The 19,002-nt window shown below is 44.8% G+C and overlaps 1 protein-coding gene across 1 annotated transcript in view; it reads left to right on the top strand.

Moving 5' to 3' along the window:
- The window catches only part of abcb4 (ATP-binding cassette, sub-family B (MDR/TAP), member 4), a gene marked incomplete at both ends in the record, with an annotated part of 124,072 nt that overhangs the window by 14,375 nt on the left and 90,695 nt on the right, over positions 1–19,002 (top strand). Inside the window, 3 exons of the mRNA XM_084308299.1 lie at positions 6,022–6,193; positions 7,171–7,284; positions 18,459–18,569. Coding sequence (XP_084164425.1) covers positions 6,022–6,193; positions 7,171–7,284; positions 18,459–18,569 — 397 coding nt within the window. The remainder of the gene's footprint in view (positions 1–6,021; positions 6,194–7,170; positions 7,285–18,458; positions 18,570–19,002) is intronic.

Here is a 19,002-nt window from a genome sequence, read left to right as displayed (position 1 = left end):
ATCTGTTAAATGCTGCCTTGGTTTATACTGTACCCTGAACTACAGAATTGACGATTGAAGCATTCTCCAAGTTGCTTACACTTTTTTTTTTTTTATCCACTTTTTCTCCCATTTTTCTATATTTTCTCCCATCCCAATTTCGTATCATCCAATTCAACCCTCCCCTGTCACGAACGCTGTTTCTTGCCTCCCACAAGCCGGCTGCAATGTGGACTAAGTCATACATAGCACAAGTCCCCTCCGGTACTTGAGGTAACAGCAGTCGCATCTTTTCACCTGCGCAGCTCGATCTCTCAGTGGCGAGGAGTAACGCGTGGGAGGCTCACGCTGCCCCCGACACTTCCTGATTCTACTGCGCAGGCGCACCAACCGACTTGTAGGAGTCGCTTGTTCACAATGTTCGATCCCCACCCTTCAGTTTTCCCTCCCCGTAATACGGCCAATGTGTATTACTGCGGACGACCAGCTAAACTGAAAACAATGTGGAGAGCTGGATTCGAACATGCGAATCCTAGCGTCTCCACACTGGTGGCGAGTGCCTTGCCCACTACACCACCTAGCCGCCCCCAAGTTGCTTACACTTTTATTATAATCTCACGTTGACATACTTCATCCAGCTCTCCACCTAGCTGTGTCACACTCAACTTCTGTCCGTGCGGAAACAAAACCTTAGTTTAATACAAACCTATTGTAACATCCCTTTTCTTTTACTGAACTAAAGGGAGCTAAACGGTGAATGACATTAATATCGAACTAACATGGAGCTAAACGGTAATGACATAAAAATCTACTTTCAAAACCATTATTTTTTCTCTTTTTTTTTCTTTCTTGAACACACTGTGCCCCACACATTCAGCTTGCATAGTCCATGAGATATCCTGGTCTAGCAACTGCTCGACCCGATCTTGTGGTTACAGTCTGTGTGTCCCCTATGTCCCTGCCCAGAGTGGCGGTAGACTCCGGTGTGCTGTGGGTCTCAATAGATACAGTCAGGTCCGGCCCACCTGGCTCTGTGCCCCTGTCCCGTCTCAGGTGTCGTCGATTTGCGTCGAAGAACAGTTCCGGTGCTCTGCCGTTGTGCATTTCACCTCCTGCTGCAGAAGACTATCCCTCGTTGGTAGCAGGGTTCTGGTCCTCCTACACATCAGTCTCTGAGCTGGGCTTGTGTCTAGCCCTTGAGATGGAGTGTTGCGGTGATACAACATCGCCAGGTATGGGTCCTCCCCTGCCGCCTTGGCTTTCATCATGAGTCTCTTCGCCGTTTTGACCACCGACTCTGCTTTCCCGTTGCTTTGAGGGTAGCCAGGGGATGACGTCTGGTGTTTGATGACGTCTGGTGTTTAAATCCCCACAGCGGACTGAACCTCTGGAACTCGTGTGAAGAGTATTGTGGCCCATTGTCCGAAACCACAACATCTGCGATCCCCTGACGAGCAAAGTGAGCCTTCAGCTTTCTTATCACCGTACTCGATTTTGTGTCCGGTAAATGGTCGACCTCCCAAAAATTTGAATAGTAGTCAACTGTCAGTAGGTAATCAATGTTGTTATGGGTAAACAAGTCTGTCCCCACCTTGGCCCATGGCCTGCTCGGCACCTCGTGTGAGTGCAGTGTCTCTTTCTGCTGCTTTGTGTCCATTGTTCTGCAGATGTCAACTTGGATATGGCTGTCCTGATCTGCTCGGTCATTCCTGGCCAGTAGACATATTCTCTCGCCCGTCTGAGACACCCCTCTACTCCCAGGTGAGTAGAGTGTATGCGGCGGGTGATGTGGCTTTGGATTGTGTCTGGAATCACAACTCTCTCTCCTCTGAAGACGATTTAGTCCTGAACACTCAGCTCCTCTTGCATGGAGTGATAGTGTCTGATATCTATCGGTGTGTCTTTCTTATTCTTCGGCCATCCCTTCCTTATGATATCACTTAACCTCTGTAGGGTGTCATCGTCTCGGGTCGCAGAGCGTATTGTGCTGAGTCTTGCCTCTGAGATTGGTATGTAGTCCACCATATTGACTGTCTCTATCTCAGCTTCCACTGACCCTGCGCCTGAGCTCTCAGGCAGGTACGCTCTGCTCAATGTATCCGCGAGCAACATGTCACGTCCGGGAACATAAGTCACATCTATATCATATGACTGAAGCCGCAGCAACATCCTTTGCAGTCGCTTGGGTGCGCTCAGCAGTGGCTTCCTGACAATGTTCTCCAGAGGCTTGTGGTCGCTCTGTACAGTCACTTTCCGGCCGTACGTGTACTGATGGAATTTCTCTGCGCCGAAGACGATGGCCAGACATTCCTTTTCAATTTTGGCGTAGCCCTTTTCCGTCTGAATCAGCGCTCTGCTCGCAAACGCTACCGGCTGTTCACCTTGGGTCAGTGCTGCTCCGAGTCCCGTTTCTGATGCGTCACACTGCAGCGTAACTTCCTGCTTGGGGTCATAGTACTTGAGTACTGGCGCTTTGGCTATCTTGTCCTTCAGCCTGCAGAATGCTTCCTCTTGCACATCTGTCCACTCCCATATGCTGTCTCTATGGGTGAGCTGTCTCAGTGTCTCACAGTCGTCTGATAGTTGTTGATAGAACTTAGCCAGGTATTTCACCATGCCGACTAGTCTCTGTATGCCTTTCACATCGGTGGGCCTCGGCATGTCTCTCACTGCTCGAACCTTCTCCGCGTCGAGTATGTGTCCGATGTACGGTACCTCTTGCTGTCTCAATCTGAGCTTATCTGCATTCAGTTTTATGTTCCTCTCCCTGCATCTGGTGAGGAACTGTCTCAGTTTCCTGTCGTGGTCTTTGTTAGCCATGTCTTGTGTGTCCCCTTCTCCCGTGATGAGGATATCGTCCGCGATAATGTATATGCCTGGCAGCCCCTCCAGCGCCTGGGTCAGCTTCTGCTGGAATATCTCCGGAGCCGGACTTATCCCCATAGGCATCCTGAGCCACCTATATCTGCCAAATGGTGTGGCAAACGTTGTCAGATAGCTCGACGACTCCTCCAGTTTCACATGCCAGAATCCATGTTTGACATCACAGACTGTAAACACCTTTGCTCTCGACAGGTCTGGGAGAACATCTTATATGGTGGGCAGGGGGAAATGGCTGCGATCTCGATTCGATACTTTCCGTCCAGGCAGCCGTCACCTGTGAACACATCTCCATACTCCCTCTTTATTTGTTCCATAGTCAGTTCTCTCTCAGGTGTTGTTTCGTCCCTTACAATGCTGTCGATGGCTAGTATGTTCTCATATTCCACTTTTATCAGCTTCATCGCTTCGCTCGCCTTCCTGCCAAGCAGTGGCAATTTGCAGTCCTCTTCTACTACTACAAACTCCAACTGGTACAGTTTCTGGTTTCTTGGGTTCCTCACCTTAACCTTACATTTTCCCAGTGGGTGCAGCTTGGACTTGTTGTACATCACCAGCACTTTCTTTGTACTTTCTAGCTTTGTGTCTGGATTTAGCAAGTTAATCGGGATAACATTACACGTGGCTCCACAATCTATCTGGAACCTCACCAGCTCTCTGCCTACTAACATTCCTGCAAACAGCTGGCTGTGCTTGGCCTTCTCATTTCGGTCTTCAGAAGTTTGTCGCCCTCTTGTGGTGATAGTCATGACGTCCTCATAATATTCCTCTTCACTATCCTGGTCAGTCACCTGGTGTACTCTACGTGTTCTTTTGTCATGTTTTTTCTCTTTCCCCAGTTTGGCTTTACATTTAACTCTAAAGAGCATTTCTTTACCACATTTTTTGCAGCTCTTTCCGTAGGCTGGACACTTTGCCTTGCTCCTTTCATGTGTCATCCCACAGAACATGCATGACACTGTATCCATCTCCTGCCCTTCTGTCTGTTTGATCATGTGTACCTCCTCCACGTTGTTCCCTGAGAGGGTTTTGCTATTTTCCCGAGACAACTCTGTGGCCCTGCACATGTGTAGACATTTTTCCAGTGTTAACTTATCTTCTCTAAGCAGTCTCTCTTTCAGCCCTGCATCGTTACCAGCACATACTATTCTGTCACGTATGAGCGAGTCCTTTATTTCTCCAAAGTTACATGTACTGGCTAGCACTTTGAGATCAGTAACATATGTGTCAATGCTTTCTTTCTGACCTTGATTCCTCATGAAAAAACGATATCTTTCCACAGTCTCGTTCACTTTGGGATTGCAATGTTCATCAAATGCAGTGAGCAAGTCTGGCAGTTTCTTCCCAGCCGAATTGCCGTCACCCATCAACGTTTCACAGAGCTCCCTACCCACCTCTCCAATGAGGTAGTAGAACAGCTTCACTCTCATAATTTCGGGCGCATCTGGCATAGAAAGGTCCAAGTAGAGTGTAAACTCCTCCTTCCACGATTTCCACGTCTTCGCAAGGTTTCCAGTGTCCAAGCATAGTGTCTGTGGCGGTCTCAGTCCTTCCATCCTTTCTGCTCTCGCGGGGATAACTTCTTCTTCTTCCTCAGCGTCTCCCATCCAACGTCATTGCTAACCAGCTAGCTAACGTTAGCTCCGATGCTGGTCGATCTATCACTGTAGCGTTAGGAACGTGTCCACCTCGCTGTCACCGTGTTAAATTCTGCCTTGGTTTATACTGTACCCTGAACTACAGAATTGACGATTGAAGCATTCTCCAAGTTGCTTACACTTTTATTATAATCTCACGTTGACATACTTCATCCAGCTCTCCACCTAGCCGTGTCACACTCAACTCCGTCCGTGCGGAAACAAAACCTTAGTTTAATACAAACCTATTGTAACAGTATCTGTCTCTGTATCTGTCTCTGTATCTGTCTCTGTATCTGTCTCTGTATCTGTATCTGTCTCTGTAGCTGTCTTTGTCGCTGTCTCTGTATCTGTCTCTGTATCTGTCTCTGTATCTGTATCTGTCTCTGTCTCTGTCTCTGTATCTGTCTCTGTATCTGTCTCTGTATCTGTCTCTGTCTCTGTCTCTGTCTCTGTATCTGTCTCTGTATCTGTCTCTGTATCTGTCTCTGTATCTGTATCTGTCTCTGTATCTGTCTCTGTATCTGTAGCTGTCTCTGTATCTGTCTCTGTATCTGTATCTGTCTCTGTAGCTGTATCTGTCTCTGTATCTGTATCTGTCTCTGTATCTGTAGCTGTATCTGTCTCTGTATCAGTATCTGTATCTGTCTCTGTATCTGTATCTGTCTCTGTAGCTGTATCTGTCTCTGTATCTGTCTCTATCAGTATCTGTATCTGTATCTGTCTCTGTATCAGTATCTGTATCTGTCTCTGTCTCTGTATCTGTCTCTGTATCTGTATCAGTATCTGTATCTGTATCTGTCTCTGTCTCTGTCTCTGTCTCTGTATCTGTCTCTGTATCTGTATCTGTCTCTGTATCTGTCTCTGTATCTGTATCTGTATCTGTATCTGTCTCTGTCTCTGTCTCTGTATCTGTATCAGTATCTGTATCAGTATCTGTCTCTGTATCTGTCTCTGTCTCTGTCTCTGTCTCTGTATCTGTCTCTGTATCTGTCTCTGTCTCTGTATCTGTATCTGTATCAGTATCTGTATCAGTATCTGTCTCTGTATCTGTCTCTGTCTCTGTATCTGTATCTGTCTCTGTATCTGTATCTGTCTCTGTATCTGTCTCTGTATCTGTCTCTGTATCTGTCTCTGTATCTGTCTCTGTATCAGTATCAGTATCTGTATCTGTCTCTGTCTCTGTATCTGTCTCTGTATCTGTCTCTGTATCTGTCTCTGTATCAGTATCTGTATCAGTATCTGTGTCTGTATCAGTATCTGTATCAGTATCTGTATCTGTAGCTGTCTTTGTCGCTGTATCTGTATCTGTCTCTGTCTCTGTATCTGTCTCTGTATCTGTCTCTGTATCTGTCTCTGTATCAGTATCTGTATCAGTATCTGTGTCTGTATCAGTATCTGTATCTGTCTCTGTCTCTGTATCTGTCTCTGTATCTGTCTCAGTATCTGTATCGTCTCTGTATCTGTCTCAGTATCTGTGTCTGTATCAGTATCTGTATCAGTATCTGTGTCTGTGACGCCCCAGGTACCATAATAACCTGGAGGACGCTAAAAACATGGGGATAAGGAAAGCTCTGTCGGCGAACCTCGCCATGGGCTTCACCTTCATGATGATCTACCTGTCCTACGCTCTGGCCTTCTGGTACGGCACCACGCTCATCCTGAGCGACGAGTACACCATTGGATCTGTACTCACCGTGAGTAGACCTAGTATTACACACGTTATTATTACATATTTACAGTCGGCACATTCACCACGCAGAGCTGTCTCTACGCCTGTACGTCACAACAGCCTGCTAAACGCCTGTCTGCCCATGAGGGTAACAATTTCTTTAAAGAATCGGGACACCCACGATCAAATTCGTTTGAAAGAAAATGTGGCTATAACTTTGAATTGGGTATCACTAATAACCAGACATTAAGCTTGTCTGAACGTTTATGAGTTATGCAGTGATAAAAAAAAAAGTAAACAGACTATCTTTTCTGCGTAAGGAAACCATACCTTTATGGCTGCGTTCATTGTTGTTTCCGTGGACGGCATAAATACACAAGACTTTTTTCAACTTTCATCATTTTCATGTCTTGTTTAAGTCCCATTCTGTTCAATCTTATAAGAGTCAGGTATGTCCTATGAATATAGTTAAGATTAATTTGTTGGTGGTCCGGGTTACGTGACGCAATTCGAACGTTTGCCCACGTTCTTCATACACTTAATCACTTTTCTACACCATAGTTTATCTATTTATTACAAAATTATTTGCACTACATCTACACCTATTCTTTTTTTTTTTGCATTTTAAAAGTTAGCATTTTGTACCTCATTGTTTGCATATTGTACTTTAGGCTGTACTTTAGTTTGTATATTGTATATTTTGTATAGTGTTTGGACTTTATTCTTTTAACTTTTTTACTGTATGAAGCACATTCTCAGGGGGCTCATACAGAACCAAGCATTTCATTGTGATGTACATGTACTTTATACGTGATGAATAAAAACTAAAAACTTGAACTTGAACTTCAGTGCAAGTGGTTAAATTGAGGACCTGTTTTTAGTGCACTTTATTTATACTTCAAAATCACAAATCCAAAATGATAGTTTTCATCACATATCAGACAAGGCTCAAACGGTGGTGTTATTTATGTTGTGTGTAACAGTAATTTTGATGTTCTCCAGGTGTTCTTCACCGTGCTGATCGGAGCGTTCTCAATAGGGCAGACCTCTCCCAACATCCAGGCCTTCGCCAGCGCCAGAGGTGCTGCTCACAAGGTCTACAGCATCATAGACAACGTAAGAGACACACCGTCTTCTCCCAACAAATAGACAGCTACCCCACTCCGCAGTATTTTGTATTATTTCTTAACCCGCCCCCCCGCCACCCCCCACCAATGTACAGTTTCTTCCCCTTCGGATGTATATATTTTTTATGATCTCTTTTTACTACACAATTCTGTATATCTGTATGTCTTGTATGTCATAAATGTCCTCCTGATGAATTGAAAATGGGGGACCCCGATGTATAAACAAGACGAAAGTCTCTGGTCTGCATCCTCTTAGCAGTTGTTGTGTATTGAGCTGTGCTGTACTGTACTGTACCCATTCTGCAATCTGTTAATAACGTTTTCAATCAATTTAACCAGGAAGGTCAATTAAGAACAAATTCTTATTTACAATGACGGCCTGGCGAGAGGACAAACTCTCGAAGGGTAACAGGGAAATAAATAAATAAAATTAAATAGAAAAGAGACAGACAATACTAGGGCTGACCTTCAAAGCTTTTTTTGGCAATCGAAGCTTCGGAGCCGAGCTTCGATTTTAATTCGAAGCTTAAAAAAAATATATATATTAGGGCTGTCCCCGACTAAGGATTTGGATGGTCGACTAGGATTGGCCAAAATTTGCCGTTAGTCGACTGTTGGTCGACTAAAAAAAATAAATAAATAAATATATATATATATATATATATATATATATATATATATATATAATATTTCTTATTTAAAAAAAAAATTATCATTCCATTTGGGCTGTGGGGGATGCTTAATGTCTGAAGGAGTCGACTGAAGGCTTCTTGTCCTCTGCAAAAGCATGCAATTGGTCCACTGATGGATACATCTTGATATTTGTCTAGTCTAGTGTGTTCATTAGATGGGTGAAATCCTCTTTCAGTGCCTCTGTGCCTGTTTTCGTAGGCAGTTAGCCTCTGGTATGCGTGCCATTAGCGTTAGCCACGCTTCTAGGCTTCTTTTCTTTTGGAAAGAATGATAAAAAAAAAATATATATATATATATATATATATATATATATATATATACGTTTTTTTTTTATTTTTTTTTATATATATATTCGACTAAGAGGTTGGCTAGTCGACTACGGCCCCTTTCGACCGATTAGTCGACTAATCAACAATTTTATCTTATGTTGTGGGACTTGTACAGCACTTTGGTAAACTTTGTTGTTTTTAAATGTGCTCTATAAATAAAGTGGATTGGATTAATTAATTAAGTAGCCCCTTTCGTGACTGTGACGCAGCCAACAAGGTTTCACTCGGCTGCGCTGCCTGGGTGCAGTGGGGCTGCTCTCACAGCCAACGACATGAAATTACATAATTATGTTGCAACCTTTGTCTATCAAGCAAACAATTATATTATATTACATTTATTTATTTATAATTTATAATTATATCAGACAATGCACCTACAAAAGCAGATGAGTACAATTAAATTAGCCAACTTGGTAACACATTAGTCATAGCAACATAGGCATAGCCTTATTAATGTTTTGTGTGGCGTCGCCGTCGTGTACAACGATAATTCCGTTTTTTAGGTGATTTGACAAAGTTGTTGTAGAGTTGTGATATGCCATTTTCTTCTGGCGTATCTGGCACTCGGCTTTTTGGGCATTGTCATCATGTTTTCAACACAGATAATCTCCACCTGCTTGTTGTAGAGAAGTGGAGTCGAGGCGCCGCTTACTTTCGTTTCATTGGAATGGAGGCGCAAGATTTTGGAGGCAACATTTTTTTTATTTTTTTTTGTTCGAAGCTTGTGCCATCGAACGAAGCTTCGAAGCTTCGAAGTATTTAAGACAGCCCTAGACAATACATACATCACAGAGGTAAGAGGGAAATAATTAAAACACACATCAAACAAACAACCAAATAAAATGACAATACATGAAGCAGAACAGACAAATGACAGTTAAAAGGCTGGGTGACAGTTGCAGGTGTGTGTGTGTAAACAACTCTGCGATAGAGTTCTTAACAGTAGCGAGGGGGATCCATTTGTCCATTTTCAAAGTTCATCTCAGATCTCAAAGTTAAGATCCTTTTCATCTCGTTCCAACTGTTGGGAGGAGCTAATTGGAAGGAGGATTGACCGAAGGAAGTGTTACAGTAACACAGGGAACATTTAGCGAGATACGGTGAGCAGCTCTGCTGTTATAGGGAGTAGATGACAATTTTAAATTACTTATCAAATAAGTAATAAATAATCTATGTAAATAACATACACATACAACATATACATATGGGGAAACAGTGGTTCGGGAGGTAGAGCAGTCATCTGGTAATCGGTTAGATTCCCTCTCCTCCCGGGTGCATGTGTCCTTGAGCAAGACACTTAACCCCTAACTGCTCCCGATGAGCAGGTTGGCACCTTGCATGGTCGCCTCTGCCGTCGGTGTGTGAATGTGTGAGTGAATGGGTAAAATGTGAGGAACAAATTGTAAAGCGCTTTGGATAAAAGAGGCTATATAAATGCAGCCATTTACCATACCTTCAAATGAATTACAGTTGGGGCTGTGGGACAGGAAACACCACTGAAGCGTCTAGGAACTCTTTTGCCCCGATGAAGCCTGTCTGTTTGTGTTAGCGCTGCAAGCCACAGCACCCTGAACCACAGCACACTAGGTGAACAACGCTTTGAACTAGCCGACGACTTGGAGACTGTAATGAGGAAGTGGATTTCATCCTAATTGGAACGCCCGCTGTTGGAATTAAAGAACCAGTACAATGATGTTAATTCTGTCAGGAAAAAAATAAGATTATTGTGGCATGAACTTAGGAGTGTAATTTCTTTCAGCTTTCAGATGTATTATTTGAATAGTTAGAATTGTTTTAGTGCACCCTCTCTGAGCACAGCAGAGGGGGCGTGGCCTTCTGTTCATTGAAAGGAGATGCCAGGTTTGGTATCATGTGCAGCTTTCAAATGTAAACAAATTCACGGGACTAGTGTGATCGGTTGCTATGGGAGATGGACGTGGGCTAACTTGTGCTAGCAGGTGATACACAGGTTTAACCACTACAATTAACTACATTGTAGCAAACTAGTTTCATCCTTTACAACCACTGACAACTGCCAGATTGACTGATGGACCAATCAGGGTAACCAGAGTTGATTATGCAATCTCTTTAAGAAGGCAGATTGGATATCTGAAATGGTTTTATTTGGTTGATATCCAGGGGGGTCATCATTTTCCCATTTGGGATGATTTCACATCAACATACCTTCTGCAATGAATGCAATGTGTTGAGATCAGAGGCTCTGTGTAGGATTGTTAGTAACTGTCTAACTGTACATATGGCTGTTTACACTAGTAACTGTTTACCTGCATATATAATTGTCTCCACCAGTGACTGTCTAGTTGCATATATATCTGTTCCCACTAGAGGGCGCTCTAGGTGGAGCCACCCAGGTACTCCACCTTGTGGTGAGTATAAAAGCAAAGGTATACTCCCATTTCGTTCTCTCCCCCAATGTCTCTCAGTGAGAGAAGAACATGTATGTTATGCTCTTTCCATGTGAATAAAAAGAAACCACGCCAGTTCAGGCTCAAGATAGAAACCATGCCTCTTGACCACATTATTGTCGCCCTATAGCCGAATTCTGTTAACAGGTTATGGGCCCAGATAACGCCGGGGCGAAATAGTGGAGGTACTGTATCAAGCTTAGCTGAAGTATAGGCTATAGCGCCAGGAGCACCGCGTGGCTAGACGCTAGTCCAACAAGAGCGAAATTTAAGCATACCATTAACGAAGAGGATGGAAAACAGGAGAAGAGGCAAATGGCCGACATTCAATGGAAAACTATGAGGTCTGGGAAGAGCGCATGCTGTGCTGCATGCACGGGGCGGGGCTGAAGGAGACGATCCTGGGGGCCCCCACCGGAGAACTGACAGCGGAAGAGCAAGCCCTGGACGACCAGCGGAATGCAAGCGCGTACTGTGAGCAGTGGTGCAGTGGCAAATTGACAGTAGGTCAAACGCTCCACGCGCGTGCGCGTGCGCGCGCATGCACCGTTTTTTTTGGCTGCTCTCGTCCTGCAGCTGGATACTATTGCCTCACAGCGCGGCTGTCAGCGCGCGGCCCAGAGAGCGCCGCTGGCTCTGCGGCTCTGCAGCTGCATGCTTCTCCGGGAGTCCGGTTGGATAATGCCATGTAAAAAGCGATTGCGCGTACTTCAGCCTCAGTGACCGAGGTATAACGCCGTTATACCGAGTTATACCAGCACTGCACCACTGACTGTGAGTTAGCGCCGATGCTCGACGACACCAGCCTGGGGCTGATATTCCGCAACACTAAAGACAGAGGCAGAGAAAGCCTGGCGGTATTGAGAGAGCATTTCATCGGGCGAGGAAGACCCAGAGTCGTGGCCCTCTACACAGCTTTAACGGGCCTGAGGAAGGGGACCACCGAAACTGTGACCGAATACGTCAACAGAGCGGAGCAAATCACGACGCCACTGAGGAGTGCCGGAGAAGCACCAAGCGATGGGCTAATGATGGCGATGATAATGAGAGGACTACCGGAGCTGTACAAACCGTTCACACTCCTGGTAACACACGGTTCAACGGACATTACGTTGGGACAATTCAAGGCTAAGTTAAGGAACTTCAAGGCCTCCGAAGACACCCACCCAGCCGCCGCGGAGGAGGGGGAGAGGGTGCTAAAGCGACGCCAAGAGAGAGAACCAGGACCACGACGGAACTGGCGTGTTGGCGATGCGGAGATAAAGGCCATCGGAGAAGCGAATGCACAAAGACTGTCTGGTGTAGCTTCTGCAAATACCGGTTGTAAATACCCACTTGTTACGAACTGGCTCAAGCTCGCAACAAGAATAGGGAGACATAGGCACAACTTAAGAAATAACAAAGAATTTATTGTCAGTAATATAAAGGAGCAGCCAATATATATGAGTTCTGTATCAGTGTCAGCAGTGTGTGGATGAGTGTATGTGCAGCATGAATGTGTAGGTGTAAAAGCAAAGACAAGCAACCAAAACAAATGAACCAAAAGTAACAGCCAAATGACCAAAGAACCAAATAATCAACCAACAGCAACCAGACAAACAAAGAACCAAAAACAAATGGGGAGTTCGCCAGAGATCAGAGGCAGCCTCTCTCTGATATCCTGCTGGGACACACCGGCCCAGGTGTGCACCAATTAGCTGACGAGCCTTCCCCAGCTGTGCTCTGCCAGCCAGAGCAGAGGAAGACAACACAGTGTGGGGGAGGGTCGTCACACCTCCCCCCATAAGACAGGGACCCTAGGGTCACTGTTCTCAACCCAGACACCGTATTACACTCTTTAATTAAAATTACATTTCCTCCAAAAAGTGACAGCTGAACATGGGTCGCATAGACATGCCCGCCAACTCCCCATCCAGCCACTCCACCCCAGCCTCAGCAACTCCGGTGCGCCAGAGAAGCCCTTTAAGAGTAGAGGGAGCCCCAGCCTCAGCAACTCCGGTGCGCCAGAGAAGCATTTTAAGAGAAAAGGGGTTAGTAACCGGAATGGGCAGACAGACATATTTAAACACATGGGTGAAAATTAGGATTTTTATATATTTCTTCCTCTTCCTCTCTCTCCATGTTCACTCCATTCTCCCCTTTTCCCTCAGTCATCTGTTGTCTGAGCTGCTCCTCTCTGCCACCTCCTGCCTGAGCCTGGTCAACAACAGCTCGCTGCCGCTGGAGACGATCAATCTCAGTTTTCACATCCTTCTGCAGGTTATCCAGCTGTCCTTGCAGCTCAGTCAGCTTGCCCTCCGATTGGCTGAGGGAGGTCTTGAGGGCGGAGACTTCCTGGTTGTGGCTGAGGGAAACAGACAACGGGACAGCGGGCACAGGAAAAGTAACATTCTCTCGTGTTACTGCACAGGCTGGCAACACGTCTGGGTTACACTCATTCTTATGTGGCTCTCCCACCAGCGGTGCCGAAGTACCCACTAATGAAGGTGGCACGTCACGCTTACCAACCAAGTCATTACCTAAAATCACTGCCACTCCTTCAACAGGCAACGAGGGCCGAACTCCCATGGACACCACCCCCTGTACCAGATCTGAGGAGAACATGAGGTTATGAAGGGGAGCCGACACAACTCGTAACCCCATCACACGAACCCGTACATCACGACCTGTATATGATTTGGGTGAAAAAGGCAATGCTGATCCCACAATAAATGAATCCAATGCACCCAACTCCTCGTCCAATCAACAGTCATCTCCCGCCTCGACTACTGCAACGCACTGCTAGCTGGCCTCCCGGCCACTGCCACTAAGCCTCTTCAACTCATTCAGAACGCAGCGGCCCACCTGATCTCAAACCTACCGAAGTCGGCCCATGTCACCCCACTTTTTATTTTTTTTTAAACTTACATTTTTATTATCATTTATAGACAAACAACACTTACACAAAAATTAAACTAACAACACAATAAGAAAGAATGCAGTGCACATAAATGGTTACATGGGTAGCATGGTTGGTTATATGGTTCCACTACAGTTGTTTTTCCAGGTACTTAATACAAAGACTGATTGTGTACCGCCCTTAAACTGGTATAAAAAATATAATACCTACTCAAAAAGATTAAATACTGACTAAGGCATACATGTGTGATATGGGTCCAGAGACCCTCCTTGAACTTCTTTCTTCCCTTATCCTTCGCCCTTTCTATTTTTTTTATATTACATTTCTCTTTGCCTTTTGAATCACCCATATACAAACCACATCCCTGAATATTAATACAACACTGTTAAACAGACATAAATAATAAAGTACAAAAAACATAAAACAATTGTAATACCCAAAAAAAATTTAATTAGAAAATACTAACTAAAGCAAAAGTGTGTGACATGGGTTCAGAGACCCTCCTTGAACTTCTTTCCTCCTTTACCCTTCGCCCTCTTGTGTTGCATTTGGTTCTTCCTCTGTGATGTCGTTTTCGTTCCCTTTATAATCCTCCCACTTTACCCATCTTTCTCCAAATTTCTCTTCCTGTAGCCTCAGCATGTGTGTTATCCTCTCCATATCCTGTATCTCCTCTACTATTCCTACCCATTGTGCTATTGTCGGTGGGTCTTCCTTGTACCACAGTCTCGTTATTGCTTTTCTGGCCGATATCAACATTATCTTTATTAAATACTTGTCCCCCCCCTGTATTCCCTCGTGTGTCAGGTCTCCTAAGAAAAGCACCAGTCCTGTTTGTGGTAATCCGTATCCTAATATTCTGATCATTGCCTCCCCTATCTCCTCCCAATACCCCTTCAGCTTCTGACATCCCCAGAATATGTGCGTGTGATTTGCCCCCTCCTCCCCACACATCCTCCAGCATGCTCTTTGTGTTGGTGCATATTTTCCCTTCAACTCTGGGGTTATAAAGAATCTGATTATGTTTTTCCATCCAAACTCTTTCCATATCCTCGATCCTGTTGTTGAATGTTGCATCTCGCATATGTTACCCCATCCCTTCCCTGTTATTCCTATCTCTAGTTCTCTCTCCCATTTCTCCCTTATGTAGTCTGTCGTGTGTCCCTTGCTGGTCATTATAGCCCGGTACAGTGCTGATATTACCCTTCCTTTCCCTCCTTCGTATGCCCTTACTATCATCCTAATTATTCCATTCTGTTCTTCGTCCTTGTCCCCTCTTATTTCTTTATTATAGTAATCTCTAATGTCTCTCTCTCTGTAGATATCTGAAGTGGTCCCTGTTTTCTAGTCCAAATTTCTCCTTTAATTTTTGTAATGTTTGCATTTCCCCCTTCTCTATCATTTTGCATATCGCTGTTGCCCCCCCCCCCCCCCCTCTCCCACCTTCTGAATCCGTGGTCCAACCTCCCTGGCTTGAATCTCTTGTCATGTGCTACCCATCTCAGAACTCCTGTCTGTTTCTCCAATTTGTGTGTTTTTACTACTCTGTTCCATATGGTCAAGGTGCATTTGGTGATTGGATCTAACAGTCCCTCCTTTTCTTTGAATAGTTCCCTATCTCCCACCAGAGCTTGTATCTTGTATCCCTCCCCTTCTTTTTCAATGTCTTTCCATCTTGCCTCATATCTGTCGTTACACCAGCACGTCACTGCTCTCAGTTGTGCTGCATAATAATAATCTTGTAGGCTGGGTACTGCCATCCCTCCCTCTTCCTTTGGTAGTTGTAGTGTTTTATATCTGACCCGTGGTCTTCTCCCCGCCCATATAAACCTTGATATCAGTCTGTCCCACTCCCTGAATTGATTCTGTGGTATTTGTATCGGTAGTGACTGGAACAGGTACAGTAATCTTGATAGTATGTTCATTTTAATGACCTCTATTCTTGAATTGAAGTCCAAGGGCATTACTGTCCATCTCTCTAAGTCTCTCTTGATGTTCTGATTTATCTGTGTATAGTTCGCCTCAAACAGTTTCCCCACCCCTCTCGTGATGCTCACCCCTAAGTATTTAATCTTGTCCATGTCCCATCTTATCCCGTACTGTTCCCTAATTTCCGTTGTTGGGGTATAGTTCCATGCTAAGGTCTGTGTCTTTGTCACGTTTAGTTTGTATCCTGAGTAGTGGCCATATTCCTTCAGTAGATCCATCAGTGCCGGGAAGCTCTTGTCTGGTTGTCTCATGTATACTATCACGTCGTCCGCAAATAGGCCTAGTTTATATTCCGTTCCCTTTATCCTTACTCCCTTGATGTCCTCGGTCTGTCTGATCAGTTGTGCCAGTGGTTCTATGAAAACTGCGAAGAGCGTTGGTGAGAGACAACATCCCTGTCTGGTAGCCCTCTCTAATCTGATTCTATCCGTCAGGCTGCCATTCGTCACCCCACTTCTTAGGGACCTGCACTGGCTCCCCATTGCTGCACGAATCCGCTTCAAGGCCCTTGACCTGGCATACCGTGCGGCAAAGGGAACCGCTCCCGCCTACCTCCGGTCAATGGTCTCTAACTACACACCCTCAAGACCCCTACGCTCTGCATCTTCTGGCCGCCTCAGACCTATTCCTATCCAAGCTCCGGGAGGGTCATCAAAGAGAAGAGTCAGTCTTTGCCCCACAATGGTGGAATGAACTACCCACCCCAGTTAGGACAGCTGAAACCCGTCCAATCTTTCGCCGTCGACTAAAGACGCACTTCTTCAACCATTATCTGAATTAAAAAGAAAAAAGAAAAATATCTAACCCTAACTAACCTTACTGTCATGCACTTGTCCTAATAAACTAACCTACACTGTAGCACTCAACACTTTGATGAACATTGTTACTCAGCTGATAGAGTTGTAACCTTCCTGATGACTTGTCGTACAGAACTTGTAAGTTGCTTTGGATAAAAGCGTCAGCTAAATGACTAAATGTAAACATGTTGAGCTTAGTTTAGCCGCAGCTACAGGCAATCTGAGGAGGACGCAGCTGATATCCTGTATAGGTCCAGCCAGGGGAGAATTTGGCGTCGGTGTCTACTACTGCGCATGGCGTTGGGCAAGAACGGCTCCGTATCCGGCTCGCGCAAATTACATGGCACTGTTGTCGGCGAGTTTCCAAAACGAAAACACCCTTTCAGCGTTGCCACTATAGGAAAACGCGTTTTCCTGCCAAAACGGCGTTTCCTTTTAACTTGGACATGCAAACGTAATCATTCGAAAATACAACGTTGCTGTTTTCCCCCAGTGTAACCATGGCCTGAGAAGAAGGGCTTGTGTGTGTGTGTGTGTGTTTAGCCTAATCAGCTGCACTTTAGCACTTTAGCAGAAGACAGTATATTACTGTAGGGCAGGTGAACGGAGTGGCTTCCTTCTGTGTTTAGTGACAGTGATTGTTCTGATTCCTTGTGTTCCTCTGCATGTGGTGTTTGTAATGTGGTTGTTCTTGTTGCTGCCAACTGCCATCCCCTCTCAGGGATGATACAGATATAAGAGATGCTGGTGGAAGAAGTATACGGTTCCTTTCCTAAAAGTAGAAAAAAGTAGAAAAGGGCAGACTTCTTCTAAATACCCAGATAAATGAGTACTCTGGTAAAAGTAAAAGTCCTCCATTCAAATTCTACGTAAGTAAAAGTAGAGAAGTATTTGCTATTGAATGTACTTAAGTATCTAAAGTAAAAGTATGCATTCTACATGACGTTTGTGTATTCCAGTGCTCAATCCATTGACCTCTAACGTGGTCCAGTTATGCTGCTCTGATTAAAGGTTATGTTAAAGTGGTACTGTACGTGTGTTACGGTCGAACCAAGTGGTCAAAAGTGGCAGTACCCCAGAACAGACAGACACAGGAGACAGATGTATAAATAAACCAGATTTAATTAAAAAAAAATTAATACAAGGGGAATAAACTAACCTATACTAACAGGACCTAAGTGGGGGGAAGTGTGTGGATGCCAGCAGTGTAAATGTGAATGAGGTGTGTAAGACAGTTTAATGTATGTGTATGGATGCCTGTAAAACTAATGTGATGTAATATGTAGATGTGCAGGGCTGTTGTTCGTTTGCGTGTACTAACCAGTCCAGTAACAGAGGGAGGGGGATTTATCCAGGGATATTGTCCATCCGTGAGGAACGGGGGAGAAGTCCAGAGACGCAAGTGGGAGAGAGAGAGTGCACAGGGATCGGCGACACAGTGATTGGCGGGGGTGGGAGTATCCACAAGTGATCAGTACGAACAAGCACTGATAGACGGCACTGTCGGGTTTCTTATGGAGCAGCTGTCTCCACGTGCGCCCAGCTGTTTCCGATTGCGTCTGATTAGGTTTGACGAGTTGTGACGAGGTGGGAGTCGCAACAACGTGGTCCCGTTATGCTGCTCTGATTACGTCCTCTTGAAGTTGACCCGCTTAAAATGTTTAAGTACATAATCTTCATACATTTTTGCTATGTTGTCTAATCTTTTTCTTCAAAGTAACTGGGAACTGATGGGTTCCGATAAATGTAGTGGAGTAAAAAGTACAATATGTCCTTTGAAATGTAGTTGAGTAAAAGAAAATACTCACGTAAAGTACAAGTTGCTTGAAATTGTACTTAAGTAAAAAATACTTTGAGTTACTTTCCACCCCTGTCTGTGTCCCACTACATCTAGCGACATACCCTGCCTACAGAGCAGTACCAGAGCTACCAGCATGTCCCTGCAGTTACTACATTGACATTTAAATGTAATGTGTGATGTAATTTAATGTAATGTAACTTAAAATAATCGCTGTACCGTTCCTCACCAGAACCCTGACATCGACAGCTATTCAGATGCTGGCTTCAAGCCCGACTGCATCAAAGGAAACATAGACTTCAAGAACATCCACTTCAGCTACCCCTCGCGGCCTGACGTCAAAGTAGGTTCTCCTGCTGAAAGCCATCTTCTCCGTTCTCTCAACAGGGTCATTTATCCCGGTGATTGTATAACCAGTACGACTGTAAACATGACAGTTAAAGTCATAAACATCACATTGCTACAGACATTTCCCATTGAACTGAGCTGGATTGCGATTGTGTGGCTCCTCTCGTCTTTGCCCCCAAGTTGTAAACATTAATGGAAGCGGACATGGCCGGTTATCCTTCGGGAGAGGTGTTAGTTGGACAATGCCTAGGCTAACCGGCCATGTCCGCTTCCATTCATTGTGCTAAGCTAGGCTAATGTGCAGCCAGATAGCTTTCTACTGAACGCACAGAGAGAAAACTGGTATCTAGCTTCTTACAAGATACAAGATACTTTAATGCCACACAACTCTTTTTTTCCTGAAATTGTGGCAGTTTTCGAAGTCATTA

Source organism: Notolepis coatsorum (assembly GCF_963971535.1).
Source record: "Notolepis coatsorum genome assembly, chromosome: 2".
In the NCBI taxonomy this organism is placed as follows: domain Eukaryota; kingdom Metazoa; phylum Chordata; class Actinopteri; order Aulopiformes; family Paralepididae; genus Notolepis; species Notolepis coatsorum.
This window is presented reverse-complemented; position numbering and strand designations above follow the sequence as displayed.